Source organism: Entelurus aequoreus, linkage group LG08 (genome assembly GCF_033978785.1).
Source record: "Entelurus aequoreus isolate RoL-2023_Sb linkage group LG08, RoL_Eaeq_v1.1, whole genome shotgun sequence".
Taxonomy (NCBI): domain Eukaryota; kingdom Metazoa; phylum Chordata; class Actinopteri; order Syngnathiformes; family Syngnathidae; genus Entelurus; species Entelurus aequoreus.
The window spans coordinates 80,732,182-80,755,761 of NC_084738.1; the positions used below are offsets into that span (position 1 = coordinate 80,732,182).

At 34.9% G+C, this 23,580-nt stretch overlaps 1 protein-coding gene across 4 annotated transcripts in view; it reads right to left on the reverse strand.

Annotated features, from left to right (window-relative positions):
- The window catches only part of LOC133656339 (M-phase phosphoprotein 9), a 65,848-nt gene that overhangs the window by 14,436 nt on the left and 27,832 nt on the right, over positions 1–23,580 (reverse strand). For all 4 annotated transcript variants that reach the window (XM_062057386.1, XM_062057385.1, XM_062057383.1 and 1 more), the window contains exons 12-19: positions 22,612–22,699; positions 21,520–21,735; positions 21,391–21,438; positions 14,364–14,428; positions 14,202–14,303; positions 13,986–14,141; positions 10,562–10,722; positions 4,071–4,289 (exon numbers count right to left, since the gene is read on the reverse strand). In XM_062057386.1, the coding sequence (XP_061913370.1) occupies positions 4,071–4,289; positions 10,562–10,722; positions 13,986–14,141; positions 14,202–14,303; positions 14,364–14,428; positions 21,391–21,438; positions 21,520–21,735; positions 22,612–22,699 (1,055 nt within the window). The remainder of the gene's footprint in view (positions 1–4,070; positions 4,290–10,561; positions 10,723–13,985; positions 14,142–14,201; positions 14,304–14,363; positions 14,429–21,390; positions 21,439–21,519; positions 21,736–22,611; positions 22,700–23,580) is intronic.

The window sequence follows — 23,580 nt, forward strand, 5'->3', positions numbered from 1 at the left end:
AAAGCGGGAATTTTTTGGAAAATGCCAAAAAATGTCAATTTTCTGAATGATTGGTGTTGGATATTTTCATATCGGTCAAGAAATTTTGAAATAGTAACATTTTTAACTGAGAAATGGCAATACGAAATTCCTGGAAATCTATGATTTTTTGGAATTTGTCAAGGGAAAGCCTGCAAATCCCGAATAGGCCGCTTACGTGGAGTGATTTCTCCAGATTCTCCGAACCTTTTGATGATATTGTGGAGCGTAGATGTTGAAATCCCAACATTTCTTGCAATTGCACTTTGAGAAACGTTGTTCTTAAAACCGTTTGACTATTTGCTCACGCAGTTGTGGACAAAGGGGTGTACCTCGCCCCATCTTTTCTTGTGAAAGACTGAGCATTTTTTTGGGAAGCTGTTTTTATACCCAATCATGGCACCCACCTGGTCCCAATTAGCCTGCACACCTGTGGGATGTTCCAAATAAGTGTTTGATGAGCATTCCTCAACTTTATCAGTATTTATTGCCACCTTTCCCAACTTCTTTGTCACGTGTTGCTGGCATCAAATTCTAAAGTTAATGATTATTTGCAAAAAAAAAAATGTTTATCAGTTTGAACATCAAATATGTTGTCTTTGTAGCACAGGGGTCACCAACCTTTTTGAAACCAAGAGCTACTTCTTGGGTACTGATTAATGCGAAGGGCTACCAGTTTGATACACACTTAAATAAATTGCCAGAAATAGCCAATTTGCTCAATTTACCTTTAACTCTATGTTATTATTAATAATTAATGATATTTACACTTAATTGAACGGTTTTAAAGAGGAGAAAACACAAAAAAAAATGACAATTAAATTTTGAAACATACCGGTAGTTTATCTTCAATTTCGACTCTTTAAAATTCAAAATTCAACCGAAAAAAAGAAGAGAAAAACTTAAAAAAAGAATTTATGGAACATCATTAGTAATTTTTCCTGATTAAGATTAATTTTAGAATTTTGATGACATGTTTTAAATAGGTTAAAATCCAATCTACACTTTGTTAGAATATATAGCAAATTGGACCAAGCTATATTTCTAACAAAGACAAATGACTATTTCTTCTAGATTTTCCAGAACAAAAATTAAAAAATATATATATCAAAAGACTTTGAAATAAGATTTAAATTTGATTTTACAGATTTTCTGGATTTGCCAGAATAATTTTTTTGAATTTTAATCATATGTTTGAAGAAATATTTCACGAATATTCTTCGTCGGAAAAATAGAAGCTAAAATGAAGAATTAAATTAAAATCTATTATTATTCCTTACAATAAAAAAATTTTTGTTACTTGAACATTGATTTAAATTGTCAGGAAAGAAAAGGAAGGAATTCAAAAGGTAAAAAGGTATATGTGTTTAAAAATCCTAAAATAATTTTTAAGGTTGTATTTTTTCCTCTAAAACTGTCTTTCTGAAAGTTATAAGAAGCAAAGTAAAAAAATGAATGAATTTATTTAAACAAGTGAAGACCAAGTCTTTAAAATATTTTCTTGGATTTTCAAATTCCATTTGAGTTTTGTCTCTCTTAGAATTAAAAATGTCGGGCAAAGCGAGACCAGCTAGCTAGTAAATAAATACAATTTAAAAAATAGAGGCAGCTCACTGGTAAGTGCTGCTATTTGAGCTATTTTTAGAACAGGCCGGCGGGCTACTCATCTGGTCCTTACGGGCTACCTGGTGCCCGCGGGCACCACGTTGGTGACCCCTGTTGTAGCATATTCAACTGAATATGGGTTGAAAATGATTTGCAAATCATTGTATTCCATTTATATTTACATCTAACACAATTTCCCAACTCATATGGAAACGGGGTTTTATTCATACATTGTTTATGTAGGGCAGTGGTTCTCAAATGGGGGTACGCGTACCCCTGGGGGTACTTGAAGGTATGCCAAGGGGTACGTGAGATATTTTTTAAATATTCTAAAAATAGCAACAATTCAAAAATCCTTTATATATTTATTGAATAATACTTCAACAAAATATGAATGTAAGTTCATAAACTGAACATCAAATCAAGTAGGCTATTCCATTCATTACAATAAAGCCAGAGTTTCCCCCATGCCATGATGGTTTGACCCTCACTAAAATGTCTGTCAAAAAGAACTGTGAAAAGAAATGCGACAATGCAATATTCAGTGTTGACAGCTACATTTTTCGTGGACATGTTCCATAAATATTGATGTTAAAGTTGTATTTTTTTGTGAAGAAATGTTTAGAATTAAGTTCATGAATCCAGATGGATCTCTATTACAATCCCCAAAGAGGGCACTTTAAGTTGATGATTACTTCTATGTGTAGAAATCTTTATTTATAATTGAATCACTTGTTTATTTTTCAACAAATTTTTAGTTATTTTTATATCTTTTTTTCCAAATAGTTCAAGAAAGACCACAACAAATGAACAATATTTTGCACTGTTATACAATTTGATAAATCAGAAACTGATGACATAGTGCTGTATTTTACTTCTTTATCTCTTTTTTTCAACCAAAAATGCTTTGCTCTGATTAGGGGGTACTTGAATTAAAAAAATGTTCACTGAAAAAAGGTTGAGAACCACTGATGTAGGGTATACGCATGTATATATAACCTAATCATATTGTTTCTTCAACTTAAAAATAGCTGACGGTTTTTTCCCCCCTTCTCTGGGATTATATTCCCAGTTTTGATCTCGGACGTCTGGTCACTTATAGCATATAAGAATATTCTGTTACTGTTAAGCAAACTATGAATAATAAAACATGTGTCCTTTATCATAGCTGCACGTATGACAAAAAAGCGGGTGAAAATCAGTGGTATTCAGTGAGGTAAAATGAATTAAATGCGCTGACAGTTCATTGCTCCTGCCAAATGAATTGCATTGAGTGGAGCGGATCACCACTCCAAGATGGCGGCCCCGCGTCTTGTCAGCGCCAGTAGGCAGTAGCGCTCCGTGCTGCGTACCCTTAGAACGGGGGTCGGCAACCCGCGGCTCTAGAGCCGCATGCGGCTCTTTAGCGCCGCCCTAGTGGCTCTCTGGAGATTTTTCAAAAATGTATGAAGAATGGAAAAAGAGGGGGGGAAAAAATGTATTTTTTTGTTTAGTATGGTTTCTGTAGGAGGACAAACATGACACAAACCTCCCTAATTGTTATAAATCACACTGCTTATATTAAACATGCTTCACTGATTCGAGTATTTGGCGAGCGCCGTTTTGTCCTACTAATTTTGGCGGTCTTTGAACTCACCGTATAGTTTGTTTACATGTGTAACTTTCTCCGACTTCCTAGGACGTGTTTTATGCCACTTTTATTCTGTCTCATTTTGTCCACCACACTTTTAACGTTGTGCATGAGTGCACAAAGGTGAGTTTTGTTGATGTTATTGACTTGTGTGGAGTGCTAATCAGACATATTTGGTCACTGCATGACTGCAAGCTAATCGATGCTAACATGCTATTTAGGCTAGCGATATGTACATATTGCATCATTATGCCTCATTTGTAGCTATATTTGAGCTCATTTAGTTTACTTTAAGTCCTCTTTGTTAAATGTATATCTCATGACACATGTAATATGGCTTTTAACTTTTTGCGGCTCCAGACAGATGTGTTTTTGTATTTTTGGTCCAATATGGCTCTTTCAACATTTTGGGTTGCCGACCCCTGCCTTAGAACATGTCTTTGGGTTTGAATCGGTTGAAAATGTGGAAATGGTTTGAAAAACCAAGTTTGAAAAATGGCCAATTCGTTTTGAATGGGAAAAATGTCCCGGAGAATCTGGAATTCTGGGGAATCTGAGAATTTTTGGAATTTGTCAAGGGGAAAGCCCGCAATTCCCGAATAGGCTGAGAAGTTTGAAGTTGGAACGCTTTGAATCGGGTGAAAAATGTGGGAGGCAGAGCGCGCCAAAGAAGCAGTAGAAGAAATAGATGCCTCTTGAATAGGACTAAGGAGGCCAATGAACACAGCTGGTTAGCATTAAAGCAGCGCGTTCAATAAAATCACTTTTAAATTGCTTCCAAAGAAAGACACACATGTGACACATGGAGAGTACGTACTGGGCGTGGTGGGGCCGATGCTCCGTAGGCCCGGAGGAGGCAGCGAGGACGACCTGAGGCCGTCCGGAGACAAACTCCTCTGAGGTCCGAGCGGGCTTCGCTGGGCCGCACACGGGCTTCCTCCTCCGAGCGCCTCCCTTCCTGCTGTATGACGCTCCTGCAGCGGCGATTTGTGCCTCAGCTCCACGACGCCCAGCGTGGGTCTGGGACTGGCCAGCCCTGCGGCGAGAATTGAAGTTTCAACAGAACGTCACGGAAACACGACTCACAGTCGTCCCTCACCGCGTCGCTTCGTTTGTTTACATTCAGGAGCGCTAGCACGCTGTTAGCGGTGAGCTATTGTATCCTCCTACGGTGTGTAGTGAAGCATGTTTAGCTACTCCTCGTCCTGCAGTGATAATGATACTTGTGAGAAACTTTATTTGTCGCGGATTAGTGATTTAGAAGTAGCTAAAACACTGCCGATTAGGGATGTCCGATAATGGCTTTTTTGCCGATATCTCGATATTGTCCAACTGTTTAATTACCGATACCGATATCAACCGATACCGATATATACAGTCGTGGAATTAACACATTATTATGCCTAATTTGGACAACCAGGTATGGTGAAGTTAAGGTCCTTTTTAAAAAAATTAATAAAATAAAATAAGATGAATAAATTAAAAACATTTTCTTGAATAAAAAAGAAAGTAAAACAATATAAAAACAGTTACATAGAAACTAGTAATTAAAGAAAATGAGTAAAATTAAGTGTTAAAGGTTAGTACTATTAGCGGACCAGCAGCACGCACAATCATGTGTGCTTACGGACTGTATCCCTTGCAGACTGTATTGATTTTTCTATCGAAAAGTATCAAAATAATATTGGTATCAGGACAACACTAGTCACTAAAATATCATGCAAAAGCGCAGATTCCAACCATTGAAATTAGGGATGTCCGATAATGGCTTTTTGCCGATTTCCGATATTAGCCAACTCTTAATTACCGACACCGATATCAACCGATACCGATATATACAGTCGTGGAATTAACACATTATTATGCCTAATTTGGACAACCAGGTATGGTGAAGATAAGGTCCTTTTTAAAAAAAATTATAAAATAAAATAAGATGAATAAATTAAAAACATTTTCTTGAATAAAAAAGAAAGTAAAACAATATAAAAACAGTCACATAGAAACTAGTAATTAATGAAAATGAGTAAAATTAAGTGTTAAAGGTTAGTACTATTAGCGGACCAGCAGCACGCACAATCATGTGTGCTTACGGACTGTATCCCTTGCAGACTGTATTGATTTTTCTATCGAAAAGTATCAAAATAATATTGGTATCAGGACAACACTAGTCACTAAAATATCATGCAAAAGCGCAGATTCCAACCATTGAAATTAGGGATGTCCGATAATGGCTTTTTGCCGATTTCCGATATTGTCCAACTCTTAATTACAGATACCGATATCAACCGATACCGATATATACAGTCGTGGAATTAACACATTATTATGCCTAATTTGGACAACCAGGTATGGTGAAGATAAGGTCCTTTTTAAAAAAAATTAATAAAATAAAATAAGATGAATAAATTAAAAACATTTTCTTGAATAAAAAAGAAAGTAAAACAATATAAAAACAGTTACATAGAAACTAGTAATTAATGAAAATGAGTCAAATTAAGTGTTAAAGGTTAGTACTATTAGCGGACCAGCAGCACGCACAATCATGTGTGCTTACGGACTGTATCCCTTGCAGACTGTATTGATTTTTCTATCGAAAAGTATCAAAATAATATTGGTATCAGGACAACACTAGTCACTAAAATATCATGCAAAAGCGCAGATTCCAACCATTGAAATTAGGGATGTCCGATAATGGCTTTTTGCCGATTTCCGATATTGTCCAACTCTTAATTACAGATACCGATATCAACCGATACCGATATATACAGTCGTGGAATTAACACATTATTATGCCTAATTTGGACAACCAGGTATGGTGAAGATAAGGTCCTTTTTAAAAAAAATTATAAAATAAAATAAGATGAATAAATTAAAAACATTTTCTTGAATAAAAAAGAAAGTAAAACAATATAAAAACAGTTACATAGAAACTAGTAATTAATGAAAATGAGTAAAATTAAGTGTTAAAGGTTAGTACTATTAGCGGACCAGCAGCACGCACAATCATGTGTGCTTACGGACTGTATCCCTTGCAGACTGTATTGATTTTTCTATCGAAAAGTATCAAAATAATATTGGTATCAGGACAACACTAGTCACTAAAATATCATGCAAAAGCGCAGATTCCAACCATTGAAATTAGGGATGTCCGATAATGGCTTTTTGCCGATTTCCGATATTGTCCAACTCTTAATTACAGATACCGATATCAACCGATACCGATATATACAGTCGTGGAATTAACACATTATTATGCCTAATTTGGACAACCAGGTATGGTGAAGATAAGGTCCTTTTTTAAAAAATTAATAAAATAAAATAAGATGAATAAATTAAAAACATTTTCTTGAATAAAAAAGAAAGTAAAACTATATAAAAACAGTTACATAGAAACTAGTAATTAATGAAAATGAGTAAAATGAACTGTTAAAGGTTAGTACTATTAGTGGAGCAGCAGCACGCACAATCATGTGTGCTTACGGACTGTATCCCTTGCAGACTGTATTGACTTTTCTATCAAAAAGTATCAAAATAATATTGGTATCAGGACAACACTAGTCACTAAAATATCATGCAAAAGCGCAGATTCCAACCATTGAAATTAGGGATGTCCGATAATGGCTTTTTGCCGATTTCCGATATTAGCCAACTCTTAACTACCGATACCGATATATACAGTTGTGGAATTAACACATTATTATGCCTAATTTCGACAACCAGATATGGTGAAAATAAGGTCCTTTTTAAAAATATTAATAATATAAATAAATTCAAAACATTTTCTCGAAAAAAAAAAAGAAAGTAAAACAGTTACATAGAAACTAGTAATGAATGAAAATGAGTAAAATGAACTGTTAAAGGTTAGTACTATTAGTGGAGCAGCAGCACGCACAATCATGTGTGCTTACGGACTGTATCCCTTGCAGACTGTATTGATATATATTGATGTATAATGTAGGAACCAGAATATTAATAACAGAAAGAAATAACACTTTTGTGTGAATTAGTGTAAATGGGGGAGGAAGGTTTTTTGGGTTGGTGCACTAATTGTAAGTGTATCTTGTGTTTTTTATGTTGATTTAATAAAAAATAAAAAAATAAAATAAATAAAACAATACAGATAATTAAAAAAACGATACCGATAATTTCCGATATTACATTTTAAAGCATTTATCCCTACTGCCGATCTAAGCAAATCTTACAAAGCTGCGTTTTTAAGCCAAAATGCGTCTATCTCCACACCGTTTCTGCTTGTAAGTGCTCCGTGCGTGTGCCTAATATGCACCTATGCTTGTATTACCAGCGATGTCACGACACGACTACGGCGCGGAAAGGAGAAGGGAAAAAATATACCGGTATTTTTCAGAAGCAGTACAGTACCGTTTTTAAATCATTACTACGGCGGTACTTTATTAGTACCGGTTTAGCGTACAACCCTTTCGTAAAGTTTGAACAGAACAGTTAGTGGGGCGGTATTGCTCGGTTGGTAGAGTGGCCGTGCCAGCAACTTGAGGGTTCCAGGTTCGACCCCCGCTTCCGCCATCCTAGTCACTGCTGTTGAGTCCTTGGGCAAGACACTTTACCCACCCAACCTAAACCCGTGCCACCCACACAGGTTTAAATGTCACTTAGATATCGGGTTTCACTATGTAAAAGCGCTTTGAGTCACTAGAGAAAAGCGCTATATAAATATAATTCACTTCACAACAGATGAATTCAGCTTTTAAGGTTTCTCATGGGGAATATTACTTCAGAAACCAAATAGAGAAAGAAAAAACATCATGGACCAGACAAAAGCTACATCGTAGTAGCTAAGCTAAGCTGGTAGCGTAAACCCTCGTTTTGTTGCTGTTAATTGGTTACGGGCCTGACTGTGGTTAATACATTTTCGTCAAGGAGATATTACTAATAATAAATGTAATATTATCATAAAAAGCTGTTTAGACGACAGCGTGTTGTCATGTCCGAGGGGGAAAAAAAACGAACAGTATTTTTCAGAAGCAGTATAGTACCGTTTTTAAATCATTCATTCATTCAGCTTTTAAGGTTTCTCATGGGGAATATTACTTCAGACACAAACATCATGGACCAGACAAAAGTGGCTAAGCTAAGCTAGTAGAGTAAACCCTCGTTTTATCGCTGTTAATTGGTTACGGGACTGACTGTGGTTATTACATTTCCGTCAAGTAGATGTTATTAATTAAAAATGTACCGTATTTTTCGGACTATAAGTCGCAGTTTTTTTCATAGTTTGGCCGGGGGTGCGACTTATACTCAGGAGCGACTTATGTGTGAAATGATTAACACATTAGCGTAAAATATCCAATAATATTATTTAGCTCATTCACGTAAGAGACTAGACGTATAAGATTTCATGGGATTTAGCGATTAGGAGTGACAGATTGTTTGGTAAACGTATAGCATGTTCTATATGTTATAGTTATTTGAATGACTCTTACCATAATATGTTACGTTAACATACCAGGCACGTTCTCAGTTGGTTATTTATGCCTCATATAACGTACACTTATTCAGCCTGTTGTTCACTATTCTTTAGTTATTTTAAATTGCCTTTCAAATGTCTATTCTTGCTGTTGGCTTTTATCAAATAAATTTCCCCAAAAAATGTGACTTATACTCCAGCGCGACTTATATATCTTTGTTTCCTTCTTTATTATGCATTTTCGGCCGGTGCGACTTATACTCCGGAGCGACTTATACTCCGAAAAATACGGTAATAGCATAAAAACCTGTTTAAAACCTACTAACTCGTTCTTAAAATGACCTACAGTTACCTTTACGCTTCCTTTTATCCAATGTAGTAATGAGCCAATCAGTGACCACGATACTGAACAGCAGGCTCTGATTGGTTTGCTCTCATCTAGCGGCCAATACTACTCTTTCATTGATATTTGTACTGCATTTGGCACAGGCCTGGCCCTAACCAATCTGGCGCCCTAGGCAAGATTTTAGGTGGCGCCCCCCCACATCGGCAGTGAAGTGTATATACTCACAAGAAACCGAATAGCTTTGTCTTTGACCTTTTTTTTTACTTAAAGAAAGCAAATTAACATATTATATGAGAATGTTATGTTATGATTATCTTTAACCGAATCACAGCAGTGCTCAAATTAAAAAACAGCATTCCCTCTCATGTGATATTGCTTAATTAACATTAATGATGTGCACTTTAACAACTAGGCTTACAACTATACCTAATATATAAAGGGGTGGAAAAGTGACTATTACCTGCGGGGAAAACATTAGCTAACCAGAAGGCAATAACAATGTAAACAAAAAACACCTTTCTTAAAAGATCTAATACAAATGTCCCTGAGGAATGTAAGGTGGGAGTACTGTAATTACCTAACGTTACATTATTATTTTCCAAAACAATTTAGCCCCCTCCACAATATTAACCCGACGTTAAAACAGAACTAGCTATTTATTGATTAGCAATTGCCGAATCATGTAACATTAGCTTAATGCTAAAAAGCCAGGTTACTATCACATTCTGTAACAGACAAATAATTTCATGTAGGCTAACGTTACCTACCTGCTACCTCTGTCTTTTTCTCGTTTCTCCTCCTCTTCTTTTCTATTTTTTCTTCCCTGGGCACCTGACAGTTTTGGCCGTTTTGACATCTTGTGTTGATTTTTTGATGTGGTAAGAGTCATGATACGGGAAGGGGGGGGAGCGCACTGTGTGGGGGGATGGGGGGGGGCGTAATGTTGTAACAAATAATATTTCTATTAAATAGGCTTTACTTTGCATTTTAATTAACGTGGGATTATTTTTTGTATTTAGAAATAATAGTACCAACTTTTTTTTTTTTTTTTCCTCCAACATTTGTGGCACTGGCTTGGCGCCCCCTGATGGACGGCACCCTTAGCATTTGCCTATACGGCCTATGCCACGGGCTGGCCCTGATTTGGCAATTATAACGCTTAATTTCTGTCATAAACTGGACTTTAAAAAAAAAAAAAAGACAGTGAAGCGGCAAACTTGAGGCGAGGGACGACTGCAGCACTAATGTTAGCAGCTAATGTTAGCCGCTAATGTTAGCCGCTAAAGTTAGCCGCTAAAGTTAGCGGCTAGTGTTAGCGGCTAATGCTAGCGGCTAATGCTAGCGGCTAATGCTGGCGGCTAATGCTGGCGGCTAATGCTGGCGGCTAATGCTGGCGGCTAATGTTAGCGGCTAATGTTAGCGGCTAATGTTAGCGGCTAATGTTAGCGGCTAATGTTAGCGGCTAATGTTAGCGGCTAATGTTAGCGGCTAATGTTAGCGGACGTTTTTTGTGTCTCACAAGGAGCTCTGCTCTCCGTGGCCCTGGTCTCCTCCATCTCCATGATGGCTCTCATTATGGGCGTCAGAAGGCTGGGCGTGGTCTCCCGCTGGCCGGAGCTCTCCTCCTGGCGTCTGGCGGACTGCGGCGAGACCGCCTCAACACCTTGCGGTGATGCACACCTGAAAAAAAGGAAACCCACAAGAATAAGTTGGGAGCGTCTGACTGAATAAAATGTTAGCGCAGTGAAAGTTTACTTGTTGATGCGTGCGATTATTCACAAAACATTTTTCCGCATTAATCCTGTATAAATGCAAATGAATCATCATTTCCAGTCTTATTTTGTATACTCTGGAGAAGCAGTGTCTATTTTGCGTGTCGTCCTAAAAGTCCTAAAAGGCTGTCAGTGTCCTAACTTGTTAGGAATACCTACTCAGACTTCTTCTGTGCAGGTGAGATGCATGATTTATGCTCCACTATAAACCTACAGGGAGCAGGGAAGCGAGGAAGCAGCAGCTCACTCCATGATGTAAACATAGGCACACCTGGAAGTAGAGATGTCCGATAATGGCTTTTTTGCCGATATCCGATATTCCGATATTGTCCAACTCTTAGTTACCGATACCGATATCAACCGATACCAATATATACAGTGGTGGAATTAACACATAATTATGCCTAGTTTTGTTGTGATGCCCAGCTGGATGCATTAAAAAATGTAACAAGGTTTTCCAAAATAAATCAACTCAAGTTATGGGAAAAAATGCCAACATGGCACGGCCATATTTATTATTGAAGTCACAAAGTGCATTATTTTTTTTAACATGCCTCAAAACAGCAGCTTGGAATTTGGGAGCATGAGGAGGTTGAGGTGGGCGGGGTTGGGGGGGGTAGCGGGGGGTGTATATTGTAGCGTCCTGGAAGAGTTAGTGCTGCAAGGGGTTCTGGGTATTTGTTCTGTTGTGTTTATGTTGTGTTACGGCGCGGATGTTCTCCCCAAATGTGTTGGTCATTCTTGTTTGGTGTGGGTTCACAGTGTGGCGCATATTTGTAACAGTGTTAAAGTTGTTTATACCGCCACCCTCAGTGTGACCTGTATGGCTGTTGACCAAGTATGCCTAGCATTCACTTGTGTGTGTGAAAAGCCGTAGATATTATGTGACTGTGCCGGCACGCAAAGGCAGTGGCTTGAAGGTTTATTGGCGCTCTGTACTTCTCCCTACGTCCGTGTACACAGCGGCCTTTTAAAAAGTCACAAATTTTACTTTTTGAAACCGATAATTTCCGATATCACATTTTAAAGCATTTATCGGCCGATATCGGCAGTCCGATGTTGTCAGACATCTCTACCTGGAAGTGATCCCGGCGCCGCTATAAATAGTTTGCCTGCGTTAGCGCTTATAATAACGATATCACTAAATACTCGGCTAATATTAAAATCACGACATGTAAAAATGCTGTCGTGATGTGATCAAGCTAGCGTCGTTAGCATTAGCTAATATGCTAACACGTTTATGAGTGTGTGTGTTAGTATTATTAACTTACAACGGCATTCTTTTAGTGTTGTTTCAATTACCTCAGTAAACCCACCAAAACGTCACCGTGGAATTATTGAGTCTGTTTAGCTGACTGGAGAGCTAGCTTGCGCAGCTAGTGGGTCCATGACCATGACTTCTGTTTTGTTTGATCAGCCGTTTTACGGACAGCCTTTGGAAAAAATTAATGTATGGAAATAAACATTTACATAATATTTCGATGTAAATAACTCATTTCACAACAAATATATCTGAGCCTTATAGTCCGGAGTGGCTAATAGATGGGAAAAAATGTTTGCCCTAAAATGAAGTGGATCCGGCTTATATACCGGTGCGCTCTACAGTCCGAAAAATACGGTATGCTAGTAAATAAGAGCAGGCATCAGCTCACACATTCTCATACTTTCTGTAACATCCAGGTAGAAATGATGTCAGCCATCTTGAAACATTTATCAACTCTAATCTACGTGAAAGAGCCCCAGAAGTGTTTTAATTGAAATGTTTACAATATTTCAGGGTTCCTCACAAGGAAAACCATAAACTGCTATAAAATCGTATAAAATTGAGTGGATGGTGAGTTATTGAGATGTAGAAAAATGCCATATTTTTACCAATTTTCCTAGGAGGTTTTCTACATTTTTAAATGCAAATGTTGAAGCTCCTCTTAGACACACGTGATAAAGGTGTTTGATGTTTTTTGCTGCTAAATTAACCACAACATTAGCGCCCATAAAACATCATGTCACTACTGGTCCCACGTTTCCTAAAAAAATAATGTTAAAAAAACAACTTAAAGCCTTGTCCAGATGTTCACTGACACATATTATTCATGTTTAAGTGACTTTTACTGCAAATAAATATCAACTCCAAATATCTGTTATCGGCCTCTTTGGATCCTGATAATCGGTATGGAAAAAAACATATTGGTCGATCTCTAGACAGCACTAGAAAATATATAATTTATACATGAAATAAATGACGTCACCGTGTAGTTATTGAGGCTATTTAGCTGACTGGAGAGCTAGCTTCCGCAGCTAGTGGGTCCATGACGATGACTTCTGTTTTGTTTGATCAGCCGTTTTACTGCCGTTTTACGGACACCCTTTGGAAACAATTAATGTATGGAAATAAACATTTACATAATATTTCGATGTAAATAACTAATTTCACAAGAAATATATCTGAGGCTTATAGTCCGGAGTGGCTAATAGATGGGAAAAAATGTTTGCCCTAAAATGAAGTGGATCCGGCTTATATACCGGTGCGCTCTACAGTCCGAAAAATACGGTATGCAAGTAAATAAGAGCAGGCATCAGCTCACACATTCTCATACTTTCTGTAACATCCAGGTAGAAATGATGTCAGCCATCTTGAAACATTTATCAACTCTAATCTACGTGAAAGAGCCCAGAAGTGTTTTAATTGAAATGTTTACAATATTTCAGGGTTCCTCACAAGGAAAACTTACAATGTATTGAATCCATAAACTGCTATAAAATCGTATAAAATTGAGTGGATGGTGAGTTATTGAGATGTAGAAAAATGCCATATTTTTACCAATTTTCCTAGGAGGTTTTCTACATTTTTAAATGCAAATGTTGAAGCTCCTCTTAGACACACGTGATAAAGGTGTTTGATGTTTTTTGCTGCTAAATTAACCACAACATTAGCGCCCATAAAACATCATGTCGCTACTGGTCCCACGTTTCCTAAAAAAATAATGTTAAAAAAACAACTTAAAGCCTTGTCCAGATGTTCACTGACACATATTATTCATGTTTAAGTGACTTTTACTGCAAATACATATCGACTCCAAATATCTGTTATCGGCCTCCTTAGCTTCTAATAATTGGTATGGAAACAACCGTATCGGTCGATCTCCAGACAGTACTAGAAAATATATAACCTGCCTTAAGTGGCGACCGGTTGAGAGGGTCTCCACGCTTGCAGGCGGGATGATTCGGAATGGAGGGTCAGGTTCCGGGCAAGGAGACCTCTTGCGGGTGATGTCCGGCTGGGTGTTGCCTCTGCTGGGCGAGCGCAGCAGGTCAGGATGGTGGTAGAGACTGTGGACAACATAGAGGATGTAAACCCAAGCAAGAGAATAGCTGGTGGGAGATACTCACCCGGCTACGGACGACTGGGGGACACCGTGGAGGGTGTGGCAGACCCTGGCCTGGTTCTCATGCTCCAGCTGCCTCACCTGACCCTCCAGTTTGGAGACGTTCCTGGCAGCACAGGAAGGATGAGTGAATTTTTACACCACCAGTGGGTGTGCACGTTCTCACCTCTTCAGCTCCAAGATCTCGTCGTTGGCTCGGGCAAGTTTGTTCTCTTTTGCCAGCAAGTTGTCCTGCCAACAACAACAAGAAAAAACAATCAGGATCAATTCAAACCAGGAGGAAGTGACACAAAACAGAGTGGCAGCATCCAAATGGAAACAACAAAGTTCAAAAAACAGTTAAGGAAACTGTGGATTTTTTGGTGTATTACTTTAAATGCCAAAATAAACACCGTTTATTACAGTTAAAAAAAGTACTGTTTTTTAATGCATATTATTATTAGATTATTTTTTTTATATTAAAATGTAAAAAAAATATGGTAAGTTGCAATAATTTCACCTCAATATTTAGTGTATATTACTGTAAATGGAAAAACACTACTGCTGTTTTTATGGTAAAAAAAAAAAAAGGCAGCTCAGTTGCCAGAATTTTACTGTAAAATTTACATTAGTTTTTTCACTGTAAATAAAAAAAAAAAGCTATTTTACAGTAAAATTTTGGCACCTGAGCTGCCAGTTTGTTGGGGTTTTTTTAACTGCAAATCTATTACTGTAGATTTTTTTGGTGTATTACTGTGAAAAAAAAAAAGTACAGTTATTTTATGCATTTTATCATTAGATTTATTTTTTTTAAACTAATAGGTTAAAGAAATATGATAAGTTGCAATAATTTCACCTCAAAATGTAGTGTATATTACTGTAAATGGAAAAACAGTACTGCTGTTTTTATGGTTAAAAAAGGCAGCTCAGTTACCAGAATTTTACAGTAAAATTTTGGCACATGAGCTGCCAGTTTTTGTTTTTGTTTTTGTTTTTTTTTACCGCAAATCACCAACTGTAGATTTTTTGGTGTATTACTGTAAATGCCAAAACGTCAACACCGTTTATTACAGTTAAAAAAAGTACTGTTTTTTAATGCATATTATTATTAGATATTTTTTTTAACTAAAATGTTAAAAAATATATGGTAAGTTGCAATAATTTCACCTCAAAATTTAGTGTATATTACTGTAAATGGAAAAACACTACTGCTGTTTTTATGGTAAAAAAAGGCAGCTCAGTTGCCAGAATTTTACTGTAAAATTTACATTAGTTTTTTCACTGTAAATTTAAAAAAAAAGCTATTTTACAGTAAAATTTTGGCACCTGAGCTGCCAGTTTGTTGGGTTTTTTTTTAACTGCAAATCTATTACTGTAGATTTTTTTGGTGTATTACTGTAAAAAAAAAAAAAGTACAGTTATTTTATGCATTTTATCATTAGATTTATTTTTTTTAAACTAATAGGTTAAAGAAATATGATAAGTTGCAATAATTTCACCTCAAAATGTAGTGTATATTACTGTAAATGGAAAAACAGTACTGCTGTTTTTATGGTTAAAAAAGGCAGCTCAGTTACCAGAATTTTACAGTAAAATTTTGGCACATGAGCTGCCAGTTTTTGTTTTTGTTTTTTTTACCGCAAATCACCAACTGTAGATTTTTTGGTGTATTACTGTAAATGCCAAAACGTCAACACCGTTTATTACAGTTAAAAAAAAGTACTGTTTTTTAATGCATATTATTATTAGATATTTTTTTTAACTAAAATGTAAAAAAAAATATGGTAAATTGCAATAATTTCACCTCAAAATGTAACTTAGATATTGGGTTTCATAATGTAAAGCGCTTTGAGTCACTTGAGAAAAAGCGCTATATAAATGTAATTCACTTCCTTCACTTCACTAAAAAAAAATATGGTAAGTTGCAATAATTTCACCTCAAAAGGTAGTGTATATTACTGTAAATGGAAAAACAGTACTGCTGTTTTTATGGTAAAAAAAAAAAAAAGGCAGCTCAATTGCCAGAATTTTACTGTAAAATTTACATTTGTTTTTTCACTGTAAATAAAAAAAACTGCTATTTTACAGTAAAATTTTGGCACCTGAGCTGCCAGTTTGTTGGTTGTTTTTTTTTAACTGCAAATCAACAACTGTAGATTTTTTTGGTGTATTACTGTAAAAAAAAAAGTACAGTTCTTTTATGCATTTTATCATTTGATTTTTTTTTAAACTAATATGTTAAAAAAATATGATAAGTTGCAATAATTTCACCTCAAAAGGTAGTGTATATTACTATAAATGGAAAAACAGTACTGCTGTATTTATGGTTAAAAAAAGGCAGCTCAGTTACCAGAATTTTACAGTAAAATTTTGGCACCTGAGCTGCCAGTTTTTTGTTTTTGTTTTGGTTTTTTTACCGCAAATCACCAACTGTAGATTTTTTGGTGTATTACTGTAAATGCCAAAACGTCAACACCGTTTATTACAGTTAAAAAAAAGTACTGTTTTTTAATGCATATTATTATTACTTCTTTTTTTTAACTAAAATGTTAAAAAAAATATGGTAAATTGCAATAATTTCACCTCAAAATGTAGTGTATATTACTGTAAATGGAAAAACACTAGTGCTGTTTTTATGGTAAAAAAAAAAAGCAGCTCAATTGCCAGAATTTTACTGTAAAATTTACATTTGTTTTTTCACTGTAAATAAAAAAACTGCTATTTTACAGTAAAACTTTGGCACCTGAGCTGCCAGTTTGTTGGGGTTTTTTTTAAACTGCAAATCAACAACTGTAGATTTTTTTGGTGTATTACTGTAAAAAAAAAAGTACAGTACTTTTATGCATTTTATCATTAGATTTATTTTTTTTAAACTAATATGTTCAAGAAATATGATAAGTTGCAATAATTTCACCTCAAAATGTAGTGTATATTACTGTAAATGGAAAAACAGTACTGCTGTTTTTATGGTTAAAAAAGGCAGCTCAGTTACCAGAATTTTACAGTAAAATTTTGGCACATGAGCTGCCAGTTTTTGTTTTTGTTTTTTTTACCGCAAATCACCAACTGTAGATTTTTTGGTGTATTACTGTAAATGCCAAAACGTCAACACCGTTTACTACAGTTAAAAAAAGTACTGTTTTTTAATGCATATTATTATTAGATACTTTTTTTTAACTAAAATGTAAAAAAAAATATGGTAAGTTGCAATAATTTCACCTCAAAAGGTAGTGTATATTACTGTAAATGGAAAAACACTACTGCTGTTTTTATGGTAAAAAAAAAGGCAGCTCAATTGCCAGAATTTTATTTACTTTTTTTTTTTTCACTGTAAATAAAAAAACTGCTATTTTACAGTAAAACTTTGGCACCTGAGCTGCCAGTTTGTTGGGTTTTTTTTTTAACTGCAAATCAACAACTGTAGATTTTTTTGGTGTATTACTGTAAAAAAAAAAGTACAGTTCTTTTATGCATTTTATCATTTGATTTTTTTTTTAAACTAATATGTTAAAAAAATATGATAAGTTGCAATAATTTCACCTCAAAAGGTAGTGTATATTACTATAAATGGAAAAACAGTACTGCTGTATTTATGGTTAAAAAAAGGCAGCTCAGTTACCAGAATTTTACAGTAAAATTTTGGCACCTGAGCTGCCAGTTTTTTGTTTTTCTTTTGTTTGTTTTTTACCGCAAATCACCAACTGTAGATTTTTTGGTGTATTACTGTAAATGCCAAAACGTCAACACCGTTTATTACAGTTAAAAAAAGTACTGTTTTTTAATGCATATTATTATTAGATTTTTTTTTTAACTAAAATGTAAAAAAAAATATGGTAAGTTGCAATAATTTCATCTCAAAAGGTAGTGTATATTACTGTAAATGGAAAAACACTACTGCTGTTTTTATGGTAAAAAAAAGGCAGCTCAATTGCCAGAATTTTATTTACTTTTTTTTTTTTCACTGTAAATAAAAAAACTGCTATTTTACAGTAAAACTTTGGCACCTGAGCTGCCAGTTTGTTGGGGTTTTTTTTTAAACTGCAAATCAACAACTGTAGATTTTTTTGGTGTATTACTGTAAAAAAAAAAGTACAGTTCTTTTATGCATTTTATCATTTGATTTTTTTTAAACTATTATGTTAAAAAAATATAATAAGTTGCAATAATTTCACCTCAAAAAGGTAGTGTATATTACTGTAAATGGAAAAACACTACTGCTGTTTTTATGGTTAAAAAAAGGCAGCTCAGTTACCAGTATTTTACAGTAAAACTTTGGCACCTGAGCTGCCAGTTTGTTGGGGGTTTTTTTTAACTGCAAATCAACAACTGTAGATTTTTTTTGGTGTATTACTGTAAAAAAAAAAAAGTATAGTTCTTTTATGCATTTTATCATTAGATTTATTTTTTTTAAACTAATATGTTCAAGAAATATGATAAGTTGCAATAATTTCACCTCAAAATGTAGTGTATATTACTGTAAATGGAAAAACAGTACTGCTGTTTTTATGGTTAAAAAAGGCAGCTCAGTTACCAGAATTTTACAGTAAAATTTTGGCACATGAGCTGCCAGTTTTTGTTTTTGTTTTTTTTACCGCAAATCACCAACTGTAGATTTTTTGGTGTATTACTGTAAATGCCAAAACGTCAACACCGTTTACTACAGTTAAAAAAAGTACTGTTTTTTAATGCATATTATTATTAGATACTTTTCTTTAACTAAAATGTAAAAAAAAATATGGTAAGTTGCAATAATTTCACCTCAAAAGGTAGTGTATATTACTGTAAATGGAAAAACACTACTGCTGTTTTTATGGTAAAAAAAAGGCAGCTCAATTGCCAGAATTTTATTGACTTTTTTTTTTTTCACTGTAAATAAAAAAACTGCTATTTTACAGTAAAACTTTGGCACCTGAGCTGCCAGTTTGTTGGTTTTTTTTTTTAACTGCAAATCAACAACTGTAGATTTTTTTGGTGTATTACTGTAAAAAAAAAAGTACAGTTCTTTTATGCATTTTATCATTTGATTTTTTTTAAACTAATATGTTAAAAAAATATGATAAGTTGCAATAATTTCACCTCAAAAGGTAGTGTATATTACTATAAATGGAAAAACAGTACTGCTGTATTTATGGTTAAAAAAAGGCAGCTCAGTTACCAGAATTTTACAGTAAAATTTTGGCACCTGAGCTGCCAGTTTTTTGTTTTTCTTTTGGTTTTTTTTTACCGCAAATCACCAACTGTAGATTTTTTGGTGTATTACTGTAAATGCCAAAACGTCAACATCGTTTATTACAGTTAAAAAAAGTACTGTTTTTTAATGCATATTATTATTAGATTTTTTTTTTAACTAAAATGTAAAAAAAAAATATGGTAAATTGCAATAATTTCACCTCAAAATGTAGTGTATATTACTGTAAATGGAAAAACACTACTGCTGTTTTTATGGTAAAAAAAAGGCAGCTCAGTTGCCACAATTTTACTGTAAAATTTACATTTGTTTTTTCACTGTAAATTAAAAAAACTGCTATTTTACAGTAAAATTTTGGCACCCTGAGCTGCCAGTTTGTTGGGTTTTTTTTTTAACTGCAAATCTATAACTGTAGATTTTTTTGGTGTATTACTGTAAAAAAAAAAAAAAGTACAGCTCTTTTATGCATTTTATCATTAGATTTATTTATTTTTAACTAATATGTTAAAGAAATATGATAAGTTGTAATAATTTCACCTCAAAATGTAGTGTATATTACTGTAAATGGAAAAACACTACTGCTGTTTTTATGGTAAAAAAAGGCAGCTCAATTGCCAGAATTTTACTGTAAAATTTACATTTGTTTTTTCACTGTAAATAAAAAAAACTGCTATTTTACAGTAAAACTTTGGCACCTGAGCTGCCAGTTTGTTGTTGTTGTTTTTTTTTTTACTGCAAATCAACAACTGTAGATTTTTTTGGTGTATTACTGTAAAAAAAAAAAAGTACAGTTCTTTTATGCATTTTATCATTTGATTTTTTTTTTTAACTATTATGTTAAAAAAATATAATAAGTTGCAATAATTTCACCTCAAAAAGGTAGTGTATATTACTGTAAATGGAAAAACAGTACTGCTGTTTTTATGGTTAAAAAAAGGCAGCTCAGTTACCAGAATTTTACAGTAAAATTTTGGCATCTGAGCTGCCAGTTTGTTGTTTTTTGTTTTTTTTACCGCAAATGAACAACTGTAGATTTTTTGGGTGTATTACTGTAGATGCCAACAAGGCACCAGAGTTTTTTACAGTAAAAAAGTACAGGTTTTTTATGCATTTTATTAGTAGATTTCTTTAAAACTAAAATGTGAAAAAAATATGATAAGTTGCAATAATTTCACCTCAAAATGTAGTGTATATTACTGTTTTTATGGTTAAAAAAGGCAGCTCAGTTGCCAGAATTTTACTGTAAAGTGTACATTTGTTTTTTTACTCTAAATAAAAAATAAATGCAATTTTAAAGTAAAATTTTAGCTCCTGAGCTGCCAGTTTGCTGTTTTTTTTACCGCAAATCAACAAGTGTAGATTTTTGGATGTATTACTGTAAATGCCAAAATGGCACCCCAGTTTACTACAATAAAAAAAATACTGTTTTTTACATTTAGAGAAAAATGCTGGTAAAATCACAGTAGATTTCACAATTTCACCATGAAATCTACTTTTACATTGCACAATTTGATGGATAACTTGCTTTGAAATCATTACTATTAGTATTTATTTCTATTTAAAAAATGGTTTTGATAATATATTTTGCATAGTTAGACAATATTTAGGTTAACATAATTTGCCTTTACATGGAGTACATATATTTTTTTTCACTCCCAAAATAGAAATAATGAATACATTTAGTAAGAAAAGTTACAGTAGTTTATTGACACATTTTATTTCCAGGCTTTCGAGGGCCAAATAAAATGAAGTGGCGGGCACTTCACTACACTGCTCTCAGTGTATTTAATAAACACAATGTTTGTATAGAAATCTGTAATGCAGTCCTTCTCAAATAAGAAAATTGATGCACTAAAAATCCTTACAGACTAAAAACAAAGTTAAATAAAAGGTATTCATTGTTGTAAGTCGATTTATATTTCTGTCATTTTTGTTGTCTTAATGTTAATAAGGACACAATGTTACGCAGAGGTGTACTTATAACAATTTTCCAGTACATGGGACATGGCTCGTCATCATTGCTTACCTTCAGTCCCTCCTTGTCCTTCTCCACACGCTCGTACTGAGCCAGTAGCTGAGCGGGGGGAAAAAGCAAACAACAATTTGACTCTCTGCGCTGGTGAGAATCCTGCGTCTGTGCGATACCCCGCCTCACCTCCTTCATCATCTTGCCCTCCCGCTCCATCTTGGCCTCGCTCTCGTCCGCCTCCTGCCGGGCCTTCAGCGCCGCCGCCTCCTGCTGCTTGGCGCACGCCCTCAAGCGGGCCGCCGTGGCGTCCTTCTCTCGAGCCGAGCGCTTGCCGTCTTCTAGCCGCTGACGCAGCGACTTCACGGCGGCGCCCGCCACGGCGTAGCGGTCGGGCCACTCGGCCTGGATTGGCACACAATTGATCCTGATCTACTCATCCAACCAAGAGTATGACGACACTGAATTACCTTAAATTATTTTATTGTCAATTGTTTCCTACGCTTTGAACCCTGCGGCTTATAAAACGGTGCGGCTAATTTATAGATGTGTCTTCACTGACGGCCATAATGAAAATAGTGGAAGAAAATAAAATGAAAAGGTGTGTTATTGTTAGTGCTATGGCGCCATCTTCTGGACGGGTTCTCTCACTGTAGGTGCTGCAGTGCCCTTCGTTTAGCGCTTTCAACCCCAAGTAGAAGTGCTGTTCTGTCTTCTAAGTCGTCCATAGCGTTTCTACTCGAAAGGATTCTTCAGTCATCACTCCAAGCGACGTTTGGAAGTTTTACAATATAACTACAACAAATCGTACTTAATAAACCGTCCCATATGTGATGTTTGTTGGAGTGTTTTAATGCATACTATTTGTAGGTGCTATCGTAATGTAAACAAGCTTGAGTCGTTTGCATTAGCTAATATGCTAACACGTTTACTAGTGTCTGTGTTGGTGTTATCAACTTACAACGGCATTCTTTTTGTATTGTTTTGTAAATTCACCAAAACATCACCGTAGAGTTATCAAGTCTGTATAGCCGATTGGAGAGCTAGCTTCCGCAGCTGGTGGGTCCATGACGATGACTTCTGTTTTGTTTGATTAGCCGTTTTACTGCCGTTTGGAAACAATTAAAGTATGTAAAATATTTATGAATAAATAACAAATTTTACAACGTATATATCTGCGGCTTATAGTCAGGTGCGGCTAATATATGAAAACATTTTTTTTTTTTTTATGTATTCTAAAATTGAGTGGGTGTGGCTTATATGGTACGCTGAATGGATTACCAGCTTTTTCTCCAGTGAGGCGTTGGTTGCCTCCAGCTGCTGGATACGTTTGGTAGCTTCAGCGAGGGCTTTCTCCAGACGTTCGCACCTGACAACCAACACAGGAAACATTTGGAATAATGCACACAAAAAAGGAATATAATCATCAAGTTTGCGTAATTGGCCATGCCATATTTCGGCAAAAGTTGGATGTTTAAAGTAGGGCTGTCAAAGTTGACGCAATAACGGGTGAAATGTAAGTTAAGTAAAACTCCCCTTTTACAAAAATGCACTAGCTTGATGCTAATATACATTGTTTTATGCTATTGACATGCTACCGATTAGCATTAGCGAGTTTACATGGCAATTTCAACAAATATACATAAGCAGTGTTTCCCACACATTCATTTATTTGTGGCGGCCCGCCACGAAAGAATTACGTCCGCCACAAATAAATAACAATTTTTTTTTTAAATTATTTTTTTTTTTATAAAAAATTTTTTTTTTTGTCCTGTCCAGCTTCTCAGACAAATCATATAGTTGATGTAGATGCCCATATAGGCTGTTCAGATTTACTTTACAAAAGAGAAGTGTAGGATACTTCTCTTGTTGCCTTATTTGTATTTGACCACTACTGTTTTCTGTTTATTTGTTACTGACTGTGGCAGGACACCTCTGCCTCTGTTTCACTTTATGTTGCTGGTAAATAATATGGTTGTAGTAGTAGGCTAAAGTTAAATTATTTAGTATGCACTAATTAAAGGGGCAGAGCTTTAAGAGACATTTTAGCTTTTATATTTTATAAGATATATTTTTTGTAAGAACCACAATTAATAAATATATTTCAGTGAATGACTTATTGTTCAAATCTGTATATAAATATGTACATAAAGTGTTGTAATTATATTGTAAAATGGATGGATGGATGGATGGATGGACGTTTAAAACAAAACTGTTATTATTAATTAGTAAGTATACATTTTTTGAGCC